This window comes from Dermacentor andersoni, chromosome 1, assembly GCF_023375885.2.
Source record: "Dermacentor andersoni chromosome 1, qqDerAnde1_hic_scaffold, whole genome shotgun sequence".
Classification (NCBI taxonomy): domain Eukaryota; kingdom Metazoa; phylum Arthropoda; class Arachnida; order Ixodida; family Ixodidae; genus Dermacentor; species Dermacentor andersoni.
In genome coordinates this window covers 141,815,310-141,834,148 of record NC_092814.1, presented here as the reverse complement: position 1 = coordinate 141,834,148, position 18,839 = coordinate 141,815,310, and the positions used below count along the sequence as shown (strand labels likewise).

The 18,839-nt window shown below is 44.9% G+C and overlaps 1 protein-coding gene and 1 long non-coding RNA gene across 2 annotated transcripts in view; one reads left to right on the top strand and one right to left on the bottom strand.

The window, feature by feature from the left end:
- Nucleotides 1-626: 626 nt before the first annotated feature.
- LOC140217366 (uncharacterized) overlaps nt 627-18,839 on the bottom strand; it is a 188,850-nt gene continuing 170,637 nt past the window's right edge. Inside the window, exons 4-6 of the mRNA XM_072287913.1 lie at nt 16,531-16,627; nt 3,164-3,244; nt 627-634 (exon numbers count right to left, since the gene is read on the bottom strand). Coding sequence (XP_072144014.1) covers nt 627-634; nt 3,164-3,244; nt 16,531-16,627 — 186 coding nt within the window. The remainder of the gene's footprint in view (nt 635-3,163; nt 3,245-16,530; nt 16,628-18,839) is intronic.
- On the top strand, nt 7,286-12,104 carry LOC140215258 (uncharacterized). Its single transcript, XR_011892207.1, has 2 exons — nt 7,286-7,542; nt 9,300-12,104. It is a non-coding gene; the product is annotated as an uncharacterized lncRNA (long non-coding RNA).

Below are 18,839 nucleotides of genomic sequence, written 5' to 3'. Positions count from 1 at the left end.
CGCTGGGACCCGCGTGCCTTCCACAAAGTTCTACATTATTCGCGTCGCGCACACATGCGATTAGATTACACAAGGTTCGGTCACAGACAGCGGATGGAAGCATCGATAACATTCCAGAAACTTCCGATACATGCAGGCGCGTCCTGCGCTGTGCGATAACATTTGTTAGGCGGTGAAACATGTCGCCCGATAAAGACAAACAAGCACACTTGTCAATATAATTCATGGGGCGAGTTTCACAGCAGTTCAGGTTTCTGTACGTAAGCCTCGCTGGACAACAGTAACGTTGACGTAAAAACTCGGCTGGAATCACATTGGGAATTTCCTGAGGCTGAACCTGGCAATGAACACATTGAGCTGTTATTGTGCGCAGCCGCCGGGGCCTCTATGCGCCAAAATGAACTACTGCACTTGGTTCTAGTGGTCACATGTGGATTCCAATTGCTGCGAACGAAAGTACTTGAAAAGTGCATGATTTTCTTGAAATACTACATTGTTGAACGTTCTCCTTTTTCCGACGTTAGAAAAAATGCGTTGCGAGCACTGTGCAGAACAGTGCACTTCTGTACACCTAAATTAAAAAAAAAAATTATAGTGTTTCTGCTGTTGAGCACGATATAGCGGGTTTAGTTTCCTGCAATGACGGACGTGTTCCGATGTAGGCAGTACACAGAAAGCTGGTGCGCGTGGATGTATATGCACTCGAAAGAATATCACATGGTTAAAAATAATTAAAATGTCTGGCACAGCAGCATCCCTCGTCTTGTGTTCCGTTTGGAAGTTGACTTTAAATAAATAAATAAATAAATAAATAAATAAATAAATAAATAAATAAATAAATAAATAAAGCTGACAGTGTAGCTGTAGGTGGGTACAACTTGTGGAATTCGGTACGTTATTTAAGGTCTTTCTCTTCATTTAAGCTCGCATTCAAGCTTGACTTGGCAACTGCGTCATGTTTATTTCTTGTCACTTCTGTAGGTTTAATATATAATTTTTAATCATTTTTAATGATTCCTATAGCCTCATTACTCATGCGAGAGAGAAAGTAGCCGACGTTATGAATCCGTCTTCTATTTCTGTAGGTGCCGAGGGTTTTTTTCAATCGTTTTTTATTCGTTTGTGTTACTTTTTGTTTCTTTCCACAGCTTCGAGGAGTTAAGGGCACAGGAAGGTTGTTATAGTTACGGAATTCCGTGCTGCCCTCAGTAGACTATAGAAAAGTGACGCTGATCGCCCAGTTATGCGTAACAGTCTGCCAGCAGAATTACATCTCGTGGAGTATCCTTCGCTGACCTTCGCACATAGGTATCACTGAAATGAAGAGGCCGATCGACTCATTTCTTCGTGTGCTAAGAACGACTATGACTGTCCGGAAATTTTGTGTAGTTTTCCCGTTGCACGTCTGTAGATTTGAAGATACCTCCTCAAGCAGCACCCAGACCAGCGTGTTACTAAAGGATCCTTTCCTACCCGCTTTGGGGTCGCAGCTTGCTTCGTTGGGCTGGAGTAGACATAGTAGATCACGGTCAAGTGCGCGCAAACAAGGACAGAGTGAGGCGCAGACCACACAAGCGCTTACTTCAGCTGATCCCTTATTCTCAAAATTTCATCATATAAACACTTTTATTCATTACGTCACAAGTCCGAAATGCCGACATCAGGTGGCCATGCTCAAAAACCGTGTTTCTTTAGATGACATACAAACAGAAGGTGAGCTGACACAGGACACATCCACCTTTCTAATGCAATCTGCTTCAATTATGTCCCTAATATCCCGGTTCTTATTTTTGGCTACTATCCTACACATGTTGCACAGGGGTTTACATGGTTTCTTGTTATTTATTCCACACTCATGAAAATGCACAGAAAGATTCCCATCGCGGTAATTCCCCACTTTCCTCCTGTGTTCTAGAAGTCTTTCATTCAGACACCTTACAGTCTGACCGATATAATTGGAACAACACGATAAGGGAACTTCATATACCACGCCAGAAACACATGTTACAAAAGGATCACGATGCTTGATTGTGCAAGGCTCTTCCTTTTTCTGGAAAGGATTGGTCATTTGGCAAAGTTTCCCTAGCTTCTCAGGGGCGGAAAGCACCACCTTGACATGGCTACATGTAGATAGTCCATCGTGTGCTTCTTGCGGTTGCTGCGAGACACTCAAACATTTTATATTAGAGCACCCTGCTTTTCTTTCGCAGCGCGCGTCGCTATACTAAGGAACTATAGCCTACTTGGCCTGCTGTGTACGACCCTTGATCGTTACCTATATTCGAGTGGCTGTGCTTCTCGGCGTGATCAGGCTCATCGCACCCTGCTCACTTATATAGAAGAAACTGGCTTGACTTCTAGTTTGGGAGAGACTTTGGAAGGAACGAACAGTTTTTTGCTAACTTTGTCGTATTTTTACATCCTCCTGTAGTTAGTGCGACCTGTTTGCTTTTTTTTCTATTCCTGCGTGTATGCTTCTCTTCCTACTTGCTCACTGTACGCCTTGCTTTACTGTCGTCTTTGTGGCCTGTCATCTTGCTGTTTCTTTCTTGTGTACTTCCTTTCTCCTTGTCCAACTTCATTTTCTATCCCCTCCTTCCTAAAGAGTAGGCAAGCTTTGTGCTCCTCTCGGTGGCAGTTGCCAGCCTGCTCCCCCCCTATTTCCCTTTGTGTGCGTGTTTTCATATCTACTACTACTACTACTACTACTACTACTAGTACTACTCCTAATAATATTAATGATAATCACAATTCCGATGGTGTGCTGGTATAAGTTTCGGTCGGGCCGAATCAGGCACTGCTGCGTTTGCTTAGCAAATTTTATTATAGCAACATTAGGGGCTGACTTCTCAAAACTTTTTGTTTGTAAATGCTCTTAGTGATTAGCCGTCTGCCTCAGCTAACAATATGTCTAACACCCCGATTGGCTGGAAGATGTTTTTAAGATTAATTCTAATGTGATAACTTTTTATGCATACGGGCTCACTACCTTACCGGAAATTAGCTTGACGCGTTGGAAACGTCTTGCAGCTAAAATTGCAGTCACGTATGGTTTCCTGTATAAGATACGCTACCACACGGCGACACGGCCTAGTATAGAAGGTGAATGAAGTCAGTGAGCAACGCACTCTACGAAAAGGCAGTTTGTGTAGAACTGCAGTACTTGCCTTGTTGGAACAGTCGAAGTTAACTCCTAGAGAGTTGAGCGTCCGCAGCACTACCAGGTCTGTGCAGCACTTGACGGCTGAAAGTGACCAACAGTGCATGGCATTGTGCCTTTACACGGTAAGCAATTGTCGCTCGCTCTATTTTTTCTGTGTTGTTCATAAAATTCTCGCTAGTTTTGTTTTTGTATTCTTTTGCTTCGAAAGTTGACGGCAATTGAAGGGAGAATTTTCTTTCTACGATACGAACTGAGGGGAAGATACAGCATTGCAAGGTTAACAGCACTCTGCAGAGTTAGTTGTCGACTTAGTTCAACTTTAACCTTGCCCATTGTGCAACGTTTATTTCACATACACTCATTTTATTAGAGTTTGCCTAAAGCCCGTTGCGCAGTAATGACTATTGCAAGCAGTATGACAAACGAAACCACAATAGGAGGCATTTTTGATCCATCACTTCACCGCTGTACCTCTCGTTCCCGTATTATTTCTTTGTTGTCTAAAAATAGATTAACTCAGGTTTGTAAATAGGAATAGCGCCAACACGTATTTTTGTGAAACCGCGAGCACTCCGAACCTGTCTGCACAAAGCAGTTCATGCAACGTGGTCTGCCATAAACGCCAGAAAAGCATAGGGCATTGGCGATTGCGCAGATGTGCCTCAGTTTCTCCATACGAATATCGAATGCGATGTGCTTGTGCAGCTGGGCACTCACCATGTATGCACTGCTGTTCCTGTTCTATTGTTTCGAACTTTTCATAAGTACATGGTTAGCAGCAGCAGCCGAAAGAGATTGAGAGAGGTCATAAGGCAAAAGCAGGGCGTTCAACAAGGCTAAGCCCGGTTGGCCACCCTGCACTGGGAAAAGAAGAATGCTACTGAAAGATGAGAAGGAGGAGAGAAGTTGTCATTTAGCACGGGCACACACGCAATGAAGTGTTCATCGTTCAATTTATCACACGCGGTCATAAAGGCAGCTGCATCTCAAGAAGCTCAGCAGCACTTTTATGGTTTTGCGCATCACAAACGCCGCGATACCACGCTCCCAACATCTTCTGTAATGGGCCTGTCGTCTAAGTGCCCTAAAGCTATCCGAAGGGCAAGTCTCTCATCTTGGTATGCTGGGCAGTCACATAGGAGATGTTCCATGGTTTCTTTTACGCCACAGGTGTTGCAATTGGCACTGTCCACCATTCCTATTTGGAATGTGTAAGTATTTGTAAAATAAACTAGTAGTCGCAGGCGGCTTAGTCATGTTTCTTCGCGCCGAGTAAAACCGGGTAAAATTTGTAATTCTATATATATGTCCATGAAATACATGCGCCACTCTGCGAATTCCTGTGTATTTATTTTTGTTAGTTTTAGTGCCAATGACGTTGCAGTGCCTCGATAGCCAATAAATACTATGTCATGGCCGCTGTCAACCGCCTGATGGCAGTGTAATCGTATCTCTGGCCCCAATGGTTCATGTTGGCTGTGATGCAGAGCTGTCAGGATAGATTGCAGAGCTGCGTTTCAATGACAGAATTTAGCGTACACATACTTGGGATTCTAGAACAGCGCAACAAGACGAGACGCCAGACGAAGAAAGACAGAGACGAAAAAACAGTAGCATGAAATAAACAAGGACCAGACGAGTTCAGCATACAGGACTGGTGCTTCCCTGTGTAATCGTCTCGTCTTTGTTTCTTTCGCGCTACTGTTTTTCCTTCTTAGTTATGAACCAACTCTCCCAAGAAAACGTTTTAGGAAGAAAGACACAGACGCAGCACTGCGCCTCATCCGGTGTCCTGTCTTGTTGCACTGTTTTATAATCCCAACTACGTTATAGAAACTCGCCCAAGCTTCCACTTTAGGCCAGAAATTCGGGGACTGTTGATTCAGATAAATAACTGCGTTACAGAGGGCGACAGGTTCGCACCATGCCGATGTTGTGACTTGAGCTACCTTAAACTTCTTGCAACTTGACGTCGGCGGTGGTCGACGTAACCGCCGCACCGGTGGAGCTGGTTAGAGTCGAAAAGCCGTCTGTATAAATATGAGCTTGATCGAAGCACTGGCAAACGTCGGCAAGTTGGACTTCTTTCCAAATCCTGGAATGGAGTGGAGCACTTGTGGGTGCCGGAGACACCACAAAGGACACATTGATCTTGTTGCAGGCGGGAAACCGGACGGAAGAGAGAAGGCTAGAATGCTAAGAAATGTCGCCTTGGATCTACTTTCCGAAAGAGAAGCAAGGCGTTGAGAACGGAGCCGGGAAAGATGCCAAATATTATTTCTAAGCGTGTTAGTGGCGATATACGGACTGATGGGATGATCCCTGGTGATCCCAATTGTTATAGCTGTTAAGGCGCATCGTAGAAGACCAGGACAGGTTCCGAGCACGCGGGCTTACATGCTCTCAAGCACTCTGAGATTTGACTTCTGCGTGCTTGATAGTACTGGTGAGCTGTCCCGTACAAAAATGAGTGTTGATTAACCATTGATATATTGTTGGGGAATTGTTGAAACAACGGACTTCAACAAATTTTCAAGAGCAATTGAGTTCACTCAATTCTTGCACAACAATATTACCGTTGAGTGTTCTCAATAAACAATTTATTGGGTAATTTGTGTTGATTTTTCTAGTTGTTCTTTTGTTGTGTAGCAGTTGAGTCCAGTATACAATAATTAGAAATCGCATATGAAGACATTCCAAACATGTTTTGCGATGCGTTCCAACCTAATTCCTGTAACTTTGCGGCAGGTAGGTTCTTCTTTCGCCTCGCTTTCATTAATAGAAAATTATGTGTGACCGATGGGGTGGAATCGAACGTCGGCCGTCGAGCCCGGTACTCTAACCAATAAGCCACGAGCGCGCGCATAATCCTCTCATTCGAAAGCTAGTAAGCTCTGAAATGCTTGGCGTGTGCGCCGCGTGCCACTTCCTGGTGCTGTCGCTACAGCTGGCGCTTTGAAGCGCCTATCTCCGGGACCGCCCCACTTTCGTAGCCATTTTCGCTACATAAAAACTGCAACGTTAGACTAGATTCATGACCGCCCAAGTTCATAACGATTTATTTCTTCGCCGGTGTACAAATGCCATCGTCGTTTTAACATACACTAGATGACATAACCATTGGTACGATCCGAAATGAGCACGTTTCGGGGAGCAGAAGAATGCGAAATTCACTTGCAAACACGGTGACTACGTGCATGTGGAGTTCCCCAAAAGTAGACACGGCGGCAGCGCGGCCGGCGATAAGACAGGTGCCGACAGGCGACGACGCTACCTTCGAGCATCGGACGCACTGTGGGAACCGTAGGATGCAAGCGCGCACACGCTACAAACATACACGGTGAGGTCTTCGAATTTCCTGCGACGTACGTACCCTCTGTCCGTAAAGCAAATATAGTTTTTTGTCCAATGTCCGTGGTACAAGAGATCAAAGAATGAACGCGCTTTGAGATCGCAGCGCGCAGCCGCTATAACCATTGACTTCAAAGAGCTTCAGATTCAGCAACAGCCGCAACAGTATCACAGCTAATCGCTGTATCTGCGGCTGCTCCCGTTACTCGCCTTGCAAGATGCACGCGATTTATTTGAGCCTCGCCGAACTGTCGTCTTCTCATGTTCCAAGACTGCAGGTCTCGTATGTTCAGTTAAGAACACCACAGGGAAATGAAAGTAATACAGGTAACGGACTCTTATTGTACCTTACTTGTCACCTCGTCATCTGCAAAGATGCTGCAAACTATTTTAGAAGCTTTATTTTTGTACAAATAGCAAAACTAGTAGTAATGTTTATTTCTAGGTGGCGCGACAAATGTTAAGGTAGGTTCGGGTGTGTACGTGTGCGCGCAAACGGGCACAACCGAGCTTCGTTCTGCGCACACTTTTGCAACAGTACACATGGTTACCGCTAGTTTCGTAGTCGCATTTTTTGGTCGTAGTATTTATTGTTTACGCTATAAATTAGGTAGTTCTTAAAAATTTATGAAGGTTAGTTGATGAAAAATTATTGATAATCAATTAGTGGTTCTTAAGTGCCGTTATTTTGTGTTTGAAAGGTTTTTATAACTGAATACGATAGTGAAGCCATGTGAAGCTGTGAACGGCTCTCGGACTCAGTTATTCGGTTGCAGTTGTGCGGTGGTTGACGCCTCGTGCTTCTTGATGAAAGTATTTTCTTTTCGGACATCATGACGCACATTTTAGTGAAATGCTTTAACGACGATAACTGGGACGTTTATCCGGTGAAGTGGTTGGCTCACCCAACAACTAGTCTTCCACTGATGTGCGAGCCTGACGGTTTTGATGAGTTGCGCGGCAGAGGCCATGATGCCTGTTGGAGAGAAGGCACCCCGAAACAGTCGCAGCCGCACTTCTGAAGATAGGTAAGTAATCTCGTTTTCTTGGGCACGTAGCCTTTTTTTCTATTTTGACATTGACGAGCGTGACATGTTAAGCACACCGTTCACTTTCTTGAAGCAAACCGCATGCCCCGGAGCAAATGCGCGCGATACTAACTCTCGCTGCCGCCGTCACTTCGTTTGAAACAATGGTAGGCGAAGAGGCAGCGGCGCCCCATGTGCGTAAAATTGCATTGCTTCATTTGTTCCTGTCTAATAACGTTTCCTTCATTTGTATGAGAGAACACAATTGGAACATAAGGATCGGCTTCTCTGCGCAGTGATAATTTTCTGCAGTGGCCACGTCATCTTTCATGGGTGCTCACGTATGCCGTCTAAGCGCTTGTTATCGCGTTCCGTTACGTGAGAGGCGCGCTGCCTTTCAAGGTATTTAGGCAGGCACTACGAGTTTAGGAGAACCGCGACAAATAATCGTGGAGCAGGTGTGCAGCTGTGCTACGCTTGTACCACACTCGTACCGGAAGGCAGTGTTGCACTTCACGCTTACGCATTTCGTAACTATGGCGGCCTCCGTGGCAATTTGGGGCTCGAGGTTGTGGATACGATCCCTGCAGCGGCCGCATTCCAAAGGAGCGGAATGCAAAAACGCTCGTGCATTGTGCATTGTATGCACGTAAAAATTTCCAGGAAGTCAAAATTAATACGGAGTCCCCAACTAAGACGTGCCTCATAATCAGATCGTTGGTTTGGCACGTGGAACATCAGAATTATTTTTTTTTTCCGTAGTGGCTCATCGTATACCATACGGTTAGTGTGATCACCTTTTGTGCCGTAGCGGTTAGCGCGCCTCGATTTAGGTAGCGGCTAATGATGCGGCGCACCGCGAAATATATTTCGCCTCTCTGGGATTTGCGGAAAACGGCCAACCGATTAGTCACAGCTTCCGCGCGGTGAATGTACACGGATACCCAGCGCAAATGAACGGAGGTGTGGTGACGTGGTCAAAGAACACATCCGCCGACGGGCTCACCTTATCGTCTATCACCGCCAAAACTACCGCAGTAAGCATCTTTATCTAGCGCGGCGGGTTGCCGTTGAAGGCGTACTGTACAATTTTAATAAGCGATAACCGAAACATGCCACCGTTCTCTGCTGCCTCTTTGAGTTGGACCGATCCGAATGTGCGTTGTTTCCAGAAGCGAAAGGAGCGCCAATCGGCGCGTTGTCGCCTCGAGCTAAGCGTCGCACTCGAGCACCGTTTGCGCGGTGAAGAATGACGCGTGCATGAAGCTAGCTCACTGCGCGGACGCTACCGCGCAAAACGCGCAAGGGCGTGTACGCGACGTTCTGCACACAAATCGCGCGGGATGATCGGAGCCACGCCGGAGCGGCTAGCTTCAAAGAAGCGGTACATGTTCTCACTCGTACAAGCACGCTCACGCTCGCATCGCTCTCGGCGTATGTTTAGGTCATTCCTTCTACTGGACTTCTGCCCAAAGATTCGATATCTGTTTGGTATGGGCTATGCACTGTCGCGTGGTCTTTGGTTCTGCGAGAGAGCCGGGAATATTTTCCCCACTGTGAAACATCGCTGTGCGTGTTTTAGCTAACATTTACCGTAGCAACCCATTCCTTCCTTTTCTTGACTGCACTCGTAAAGAGTCGCAAATTTTTACTTGCCAGTATAGTGTGTAGTTCTATTTCGTGCGTAGTTATGTGCAGTGTGTGGCAGATTCTTAATCCGCGCAATATCATTTTCTCTCCACATTCCCTTCTCACAGGTTACGTATGCAGTAAATTCCCAGATGCTGAAGTGTTCTACGCCAAAAGCACCTTGGCGTCGTGCAAGAGACACCCGTTGATATGTGGCTGATTCACTAGCAAGCTCGCATCTCTGTTGCCAATCTCCATCAAGTGGGATTTTCAACTATCTTTTGTGTTGCTCTGTGGTGTACTAGCTGCCGCATGGACGCTGTGAAGGCTTACTTTCGATTTGCTCTGGCGTTTAGTAGTAAAGGATGGGCTACCTTTTGAGGGGAGGCATTTACTTTTGTTTGTGAGAATGTTTACCAGCCTAACCAAGTGATACGTGGGTACTGTTAACAGCAGCACGAACAGAGGCGGACGACGAAATAGGTAGGAGCACACACGAGCGCAAGCGCTACTAAAAGTTTGCTTTTGATGACAAAGGTATTAAACACACTGGTCAACTTGGCAAAGGTAAAAATCCGTGTATGCGTGGCAGAAACAGCCACGTGCGACAAGAAAAAAATATGAAGCCATGTCATGTAGAATAAACGTGCGTGAAAAACGAGAACTATCGGTCAAATCTATTGAAAAAGCGAGAGATTTGTCCGATAAGTGATACTACCCAACGGGAAATACTCTTTTGAGAACAACTTTTTCCCACTAAGGGCAACAGATAACTTGGTTATGCAATTGTTTCGTTTGTGATCAATAAATATTCCTTCTGGAACTCCTCTGGTGTTGCGGTATAGACCAGAAAGAACGATTGTTTCATCACAAAGACCAGAACACAAGAGGACTTATGGAAGCATTATTTATTGATCACGAAGAAATATTCATAAGCAAGATTTCTGTGACCATTAGTGGGAAAGAGTTCCAGTACTTCTCGTTAATATCACTTACAGGAGAAACCTTTCAGTTTTCATGTTTTTGTTAGTTTTTGACGCACATGTTTATTCTACAGGACGTATTTAGGTCCTTTTTTGTTGTGCCGGGCTGTGTATGCTGCGCATCCATGGCTTTTTCTTTGTGAAGTTGGCCAGTGTGTTTAAAATCTTCGTCTTCACGAATAAACTTCTACTTGAGTCAGCGTTCATGTGTGTTCCTACCTTAATTCATCCTTCTCGTCTCTGTTTGGGTGGTTGTGAAATATAAATGTACACCGAATTGGCGAAGTGTCCATAGAATTGATACGTGAAGTTATTTGCGCTGTTTATTTCAGGAAGAACGCTATAGGGTCTTATCTTCTCAATGTTTTTGACACTGAGTACATTTTTCTAGTTCAATTTCAAGGAGTCCCCTGAGGAAGCCAATAAGAGTGATGGTAACTTCCTTTGTGTGTAAGATTTATGAATTTCATCCATTCAAAGCATGACATGGCACATGCCTGATTGTAGGTTGCAAGCATTCGTAGTAAGATCTACTTTTCGGTTCTCATGACGCTTCTTTGTACTGCGCTGCATTCTCCAGGCACATGAACCTTTTTATGCTCTAAGTGCATGCGTTCTTTTTCTATATGTTGGAGCGAAAATTGTAAACTTAAATATGCATATATATCATTTTCCTTGTAATCTTTTTCAACATGGGTGCTGTAGCTCCCTCTGTCTTTCAGTTACTGCTTTGTCCCAATTTTTATGCAACCTTTATGTATCTTATGCAGCAAAATTCTGGTGCTATTTTAATAACATTTTATCTGCAAAATTGAGGTAATTGGTGTTTCGTATATGCATTTATTGGCGTTTTTCACTGTCTCAGCAATCTGGCTGTCGAGTCATTGGAACCTTTTCTCATACTTTATGACTATTTCTGGGGTGCTTGATACTGAAAGTGCAGGTGACCATTTATTTGGCTGTTTGGAATTGTGTTAGCCATGTGTTACTACCAATTTTCTGTGCTAAATAATTATTTTTTCTCTTATCGTTCAAGGTATTAGCCTTTCCTTATCTCTTTATTGACTGAGGTAGCACTTAGTTGCTGGGTATAGGAAAAAAGGCCCCAAAAAGTGCTTTAATTAGCTTTGTGCAGGTCCAGAAAGTTTACTTGAAAATGAGCTCACTAAATTGAGGAAATGCCACTAAGGAACTCTTCTGTACCCCACATTAACATAATCAAATGGTGTACGGTTTGTTATTGACTTGTGCCAGGGAGATAAGCTGCTTTCATTACACAAAAGCTTTACAAGTTTATTTCTGAAGAAAGCAATCCTGGCTTGTCAGAAACACGATTCAGGTGTTCATCATGCCCGACAACTTTCTAAATTATGTCTCGTCAAATAATAGCTAAGTTGAGTGATGTTATTTTATAAAATAATTGGGCAACATGAAAATATATATATCTCGAAGACAAAGCTCAGGCAAGTCTACTTTGGTACTTCATTAAATTTTAATCGTGGTGAAAGACGTGTGCTAAAGGTTGTATATATTTACGTGAAGTCATTTGTTTCAAGTTGGTTATTTTGCCTTCTCACAGTCAGCCGTAGCTCTTCCTGTGATGTCTTAGTGTGCGCAACATTTTAATGTAACATATTCAGATGTCTTTTGTGTATTCACATGCAAGCAGCTCCAAGTGTTCATGTGTTCAAAGTTGGTTGTTACAAGGGTATGCTTAAGGCCTGGCTTTTGAGTCTCTTTGCCTTCTAGTCATAAACTTAAGTCGAAAGTGAAGAGCTCAATGATCGTTTTGATTGGATTCATATGTATAGGTTGTTTCAGATGTATATTCTGCTAGAGTGCTGTAGGTACTAGCCTATGTCTCCAGGTTCGATGTAGTGGTGCCTTATGTACTGTAATAATGTTTCACGTGCACGCATCTTTAGTGTAAATAAAGGTACTTCAAGTTGATCAGTCTCTCCTTTGATTTTGTTTGTGTTTGGGAAAGTTACGACCAGGCACCGGGGCATGCAAGTGTGAACAGCGAAGCAATTTCAATATATGAATAAAAATACACTAGCCCAACGAAACGTCAATCATATTTCAATGGCGACTTCTGAAATCTCAATGGCATCTCAAGTGTGCAACAATATGCTTTTCAATGCTGTGGCAATAGTAACTCAACAGGTCAACAGAACTACCACAACTTTAGTTCAACGCAGAATCAATGGTAACTCAACAACCATTCAACAAAACGAACACAACGGGCCGTCTAAGCACAATGGACTTTCAATGGTAACTTAACAATTATTCAACATTGAGGTACCCAATGGTGTTTCAATTCGATTTCAGTGGCCAATATTCAAGAGTGCTCAACACTCAACCCAACAATTCTCCAACATACTCTCAATAATTCCTCAATAAAAAACTCAACATTGACCAACAATATTTCAATGCCTTCTCAATAATTTTTTTTGTACGGGGTAACGCGAAAAGACCTTGAAGAACGCTTTGTACAGGTGGAGCTTAGAACACACCGACCGTCCTCGTCTTCTTTCAGCGATGACTTTGAAAAAGGTGACCGATCGAGATGAGTCTCTTCCTTAGGTAAGCCACACATGGGCTCCAGGAGATGTCATGGTCGACAGTGACCCTCTTAACATTGAAGGGTTGTATTGTAGAAAATAGGCTGGCCATTTTTCTGCTGAGACCTCAAGGCTTTGTTTCTGAAGATAGGCAGACGTCAGTGTTACCGCCTTTTGTTATCTTGTGCGTACCTGCGGACGAGTTACTCTCGAAGCCCAAATGCTAATGCCATCTGCGTAAATTGACAGGCTGATCTGCTGTGGCAGTGATTCCGCTAGCCCAAGCAAAACCAGGTTGAACAAAACGGGGCTCAAAACGCCACCTTGTGGGACGCTGTGGATCGTGTAGTGGTCAGTAATTTGGCCATCTTCGGCGAATTCTAAAGAAGCTTCTTCGGGTCACATTCATGAAAAAGTGATGTCCCCTATGAAAGCAGGCACGAGGGCGTCTAGAATGGCTTCATGAGAAACATTATCATAAGCGTCGTCCACGTCTAAAACTAACTCTACACACTGATATTTGACTGATTTCTGTCGCTGAATCGAAGACACAATATCGACGACGTTGTCGACCGACGAACGACCGACCACGTCGAAAGGCTATCATCACGTTTGAATAAACACAAGAAATCACTTAACGCGCGTGAGGATCATTCTTTTCTTTAACTTGCCAACACAGCTGGCGATAGCAATAGGCCGATATATGATGTTAGTCCAAGCGGTGACTTTATTTCTTTGGGATTGGGACAAGACGGGCACGCTTCCATTCAGAGGGAACAAAATCGTCGCACCACGAGGCGTTGAGATGGTGTAGCAGGATCTCCCGTGCTTCGTGGTCAAGTTAGCATAAGGTGGCGTACCTGCCATCGTCGGGCCCTGGTGATGAACGCCGGCAACTTGCCAGAGCACCCTCCACTTACTTCATAAAGAGGGGTTCGTTGATTGCAGAACATTGCATGAAGGGGACTTCGTACAATTCCAGATCATTTAGTAACACTATGTCACCTGCGATGATCTCACAAAAATCTTCTCCAACATCCACTTCTCGACGGCTTTGGTGCAGAGCCAGCGCCTTAAAAGGATTGCATTGGTGGGGAGAAGAGCGAAGGTCCTGGAGAGTCTGCATATGAGAGAGCGGTTTGCGGGGGCCTAGTGAGTTACCGATTTCCATCGTTCATTTTCTCATTTGTGCATGCGATGATGTATTTTCTTCTACGTGCACCCCTGCTTCTCCAAGGCTGATAAGTTATTTTACGTGTCTGTATCTCTTCTCGGCGCGCCGACGTACTAGAACGGAACCTTTATAGTTCAATGTCCTTGCAATTACCTAACAACGAGTTCGGCTTCCATAGAGGTTTGAAATGCTGACAATTCAATTCGTAGAGAGACCGTGGGTGATGACTTACTGCCTGGAGCGTTGATAGCAACGCTCCAGGAAATATCGTTAAGTCAGTAAATCAGTGAACGCTTCAAGTAAGGCTTTGTGACACCAAATAAAGATCTAGGCAGCTGCTGTTCGACGTTCCTCTCAATTTTGTCGGGCTGCCATCGTTCAATAGGCAGAGGCTTAAATTGGTTTTTATACTTCCCAAAGTAGGTGATGAGCATTGAAATGAGAGGATTTGAGAGCATTGTGAGAGGATTTGAAAACATTTCACAGTCTAAACGACTTGATGGGGAAATGTAGCTGGTGACGAGTGCGAAGGATAGGCTATCTTTGTCTATGCTAAGGCCCACATACTGGTTGTCATCATGGGGAGGCAAGGCCTGGGTTACGTAGGTGAGCTCCCTTGTAACATAAACCGGGACCTTGCTACTTTTGTCACACGTGGCGGAAACAAAACCTTCGTTTCCTGATAACCTGACGATATTTGACAGGTTTGGCTCACATATGACCAGAACCGGAAAGCGATGAACGTAAACAAATTGACAAACAGCGGAAATGAGTTACTTGCGGCCTCACGCATCCCACTGAATAATTGAGATATTCTTGACTTCAACATGAAAGGGTCGATTCCACAGAAGTAGGCGAGCCATGTTTCTAATGCTTTCAATCACAGGAGCGAGAGCATCCAGCACTTGCAAAGCGCACCGTGCAGTCGAAGTCTCCATGTTACCCAGAAGTGTGCTAATCGCAGCCATCATTGTCTTTAGAATAAGAACCACTCGCAAATCTGTTCAGGCAACTTCTAATCAGTAGGATGTAGGGTTGATGATGGCGATGTATGCTTCTCATACTCAGCCAGGGGGGCTTGCATTCGGCATTGTAGGTGAGGCAACAACAAAAACACTTTTATGGGCTTTTTTTGCCATGCAAAATATTGCATCTGGTCTCGCTCGGAAACTGCTGTTTCAGAATACGAGGTGGTGACGCCGCTGGGCTAGGTTGGCGCTGTGAGGAGCCTTTGGAGATCATGGAGCATCGCCAGCAGTGTGATCGTCATTTTTTCACGGAATCAGTGGCTTCCCGGTGTGTGGAGCCTTCCCTTAACGTATGCTTGATGATACTCCACTGCTGCTTGATTCAGGGGAAATTTGCGGAGGTGGCTTCATGCCATCCTTTACAGTTTCTGCACTAAAATACAGTTGCTTGGCAGAATTGCGCGGTGTGGGACTGAGCGCAGCATGCACACTTCCGGGTTATTGCAAACACACCTGGCGTGACCCAACAGAAAACACTTGTGAAATTGCAGAGGTTTCCGAATGAATGGTTTTGCGGGGTGACGAAAGTGGTGGCCAACCTTGACATTAGATGGTATGTTGTCGCACTTAAAGACAATCTTCACGCCCCGTGTAGTGCCAAGGAGAGTATCCTTTATTAGGGTAGCATTATGAGTGGCTTTTCTGACTAGGCAGATAAGTCTTCATTCGGTAGTCAACAAACATTGACACCAAGGACAACATAGGGGAAATTACCTGTACTTAGCTAAATGAATTAAAGAAACGATAAAATAATGGAAATGAAAGTGGATGAAAAAACTTGCGGCAGGTGGTGAACGATCCCACGTCTTCGCATTACGCGTGCGATGCTCTATGAGTGACATGCTTAATAAAAATCGGGCCCCTCGGTTAAGCCCCTTTCTTCTCGTTCATTCGGTAGTACAACGTCTACGTTATAGATGACGCCATATGCTGTATTCTTGCCGACTGGAATGTGGGCACTTTTATCCCGTTGAAATCAGTCACTGTATGCAAGGTGTCAAATGCAGTTGAATGGATGACATTCAGGACGAAAATGTTCTTGCGAGTATTAATTCTTATATCGGTTATTTCATTTATTTGGAACTAATTTTTGATGGAAGGCGTAGATAGCTTGCCTATTCAGGTGCCGCAGATTGTCCGAGGGAATCACGGGCATGAAGACTATGGCTGATACTCGGGAACAATTCGCGTTCTGCACTGTAGATGTACTAGTAGGCGAAGACCTCCTGAGGCTCCTCCGCTTCGCCTTGTGGCTTAGCACGGATTCGAAGCTTTCCTCAGAGTATTCCCTACTGTCCGAATAGAGTTCCGCGCTGTCACTGGTGGTATCACTCAGTCTACCGTTTTGCTTCCACAATGGTACAACCTAACGCGAAGCTAAGTGTGTAGAAAGTCAATGTCTAAGCTTCCACCACTGCCGGCGACGGACCGATGTCTCCCAGTTAGACACAGAAAGAAACAGAAGACCTGCAGCAAGCTCTGATAATGTGAGAGCCTTTACTGTGCTGGAAAGCCTAGTTTGCTGGCACGTTTGTTTTAGTGCAGAATATTAGTAAGTAAGGCTCGCACGCTTGAGTTGTGTACAAATGAAGGCTTCGTTAAACACTCACCAAAGAAAGGCGTCACATTCGGCATTTCGCGTCTCCATAAGCGCACTTTGTACTCCAGGTCCCTCACGTCGCAGATGAAGAAGGCTTCGCAGGTCGCCTGAATCAGCCAGGAGATGGTGTGAGCGGTAAAAGATGAACACTCGCAAACACTAATGTTTAACGCTTGATTGTCGCATGCTCTGGACGCGACGTATATATCACGTTTGCGCGTAAGCTAATCAGGAGGAGGAAGGAAGGAGGAAGAAACGGAAAGACAGGGAGGTTAGCGAGTTAATCAGTTTGCCTGTTTGCTCCATAAGGTCTTTCTCATATTTTCACGAGCGAATTTAGCTTAAGGTCAAATTGGAACTGATTGGGATGGTTCAGCAAAGTTTTACTTAGCATGTAGATAATGGAAAGGACGATTCTTTCCCTTTTGGAGTTGTATCTAGAACACCACTATGTTATCCAAACTTCATAGCTGGTTTTCGACGAGACCATTCATCAAGTGACAGTGGTGTTGATATGACTATGTATGTCAAGCATAAAAAAAAAACGTAAACGATTATCTACCTCTTTGTTTCTAGATGTCAAGGGGGCAACGATAGCCTATCTCCTGAGGCTATTCTCGATGCTTTTGATATGGTTGACCTTCAGGGTTGAGTTTTTCAATGAATTTCTGACTACGTGCTTATGAGATCGTTCCTTGTATGTACCGAAGATGACTCAACCACACGACACTACAACAATCGTGACGTTCTTGAAGGCGGAGTACTAAGCCCCAATCTATTCAACCTCACACTCATTGGCCTCGTTTAGCATCTGCCAACTGCGATGAAGGTATCAATGTATTCAGACGACATATCTGTCTGGACTTTGGGTCTGAAACGTTCTCAAATGCGCGCAAAACTTCAAAGGGAGGCGACTTTGACAATGGTGAACCACCGCAACCTTGGTCTCAAAATCTCAGACAAATTTTCAATGGTGGCATTCATTCGCAAAGCAATGATACCTTACACTGAACGGTTAGATCATTTCTATATGACAAGGTTCACAGATTTCTTAACGTAATCATTGGTAGAGAGCTTTCATGAAGCCCGAAGGGACCTACTTTAAACATCGCCTGACAGCTTTTTTCCAGCCGTTCAAGCTTCTGGACGGAAAAACTTGGGAGATATCAGTACATGAAAAGTTGAAATTACATGTACTGACGCAATGTAAATATTACACTCTGTCTTTCTTGACCTTTTGAGATACAGCTTACCTGTACTAACCAACACTTACTTGCAGAGGTTCTACAGACTAAAGTTCGTGCTGTTTGGTTTATCAAAATGCGCATCTGCAGCGGCAACTATTGCAATCGCCCGGGACCAACCATTGCAAAGGCACATTGTTGTGGAAATGCTGATAGCGCACATGAGGCACTTCGCCGAGCCTGTTCCAGCTTTCCTGCAACAACATCTTCAGAAAGGCCGCTGTCGTCATTTTGCGCTACGACCTCTAATTAAGTTACACCAGCCTTTATTAGGCTTCACTCTCGCTGCGAAGCCATCGGTACCTCCTTGGTGTGCAATTTGCAGTGTACCTTACACTCTTAAAAAAAGGGAGCTGCTTTCCTCCTTCAGGCCGGTGAGTTCCTCCTTCACACGCACTTCACATGTTGCGCCCTCTCGCAGCAATCAAAAGGGGAGGAACGTTTCGACCTTGCGTGCGTATATTGCGTCGCCGCCGCCGGTGACCCGAAGATCGACTACAATAACTTCTTTTCGACGGAAAGCAATGCTAAGTGGGATAACCTGAGGTCTAAACCTTTCATGACAAGCGACCATCAGTGTCAAACCTCTAGCTCGAAGTGTAGCTGCGATACGAGAATAATTCAACTCGAAAGCAGCGTCCGGCTGCTGACGAACAGCGAGACGAGCCCGTACTCAGGCACGTCGGCTTAGACGCCACAAATATCAGCCAGCCTTTCTTCTTTTGATGCTTGAAATTAGGATGAGGAGAAGGTTAAACCATGTCAAATGTATGCATTTGTGGTCGTTTTGAAGCGCCATCCTCGACGGCTTCGAAGCGAAAGCAAAATACGTTTGCTGGCGCCGTCGCCACGTAGCCGAGCGGTGTGAGCCAATCACGGCCGCAAGCTAAGCCTCCAAATCCACAGATGGTACACAAACCCGGCCGCCAGAGCAAGGAGGCGCGTGAGCGTACCATGCAACCATATATACAGCTGTATATCCAGCGTCACTGGCGTGCCGATTCGTCTGCGTCTCCGCCTGCATGCCAGCGGCGGCTTCTCCGTGATGCATCGCGCAGCGCGCACGACACTACAG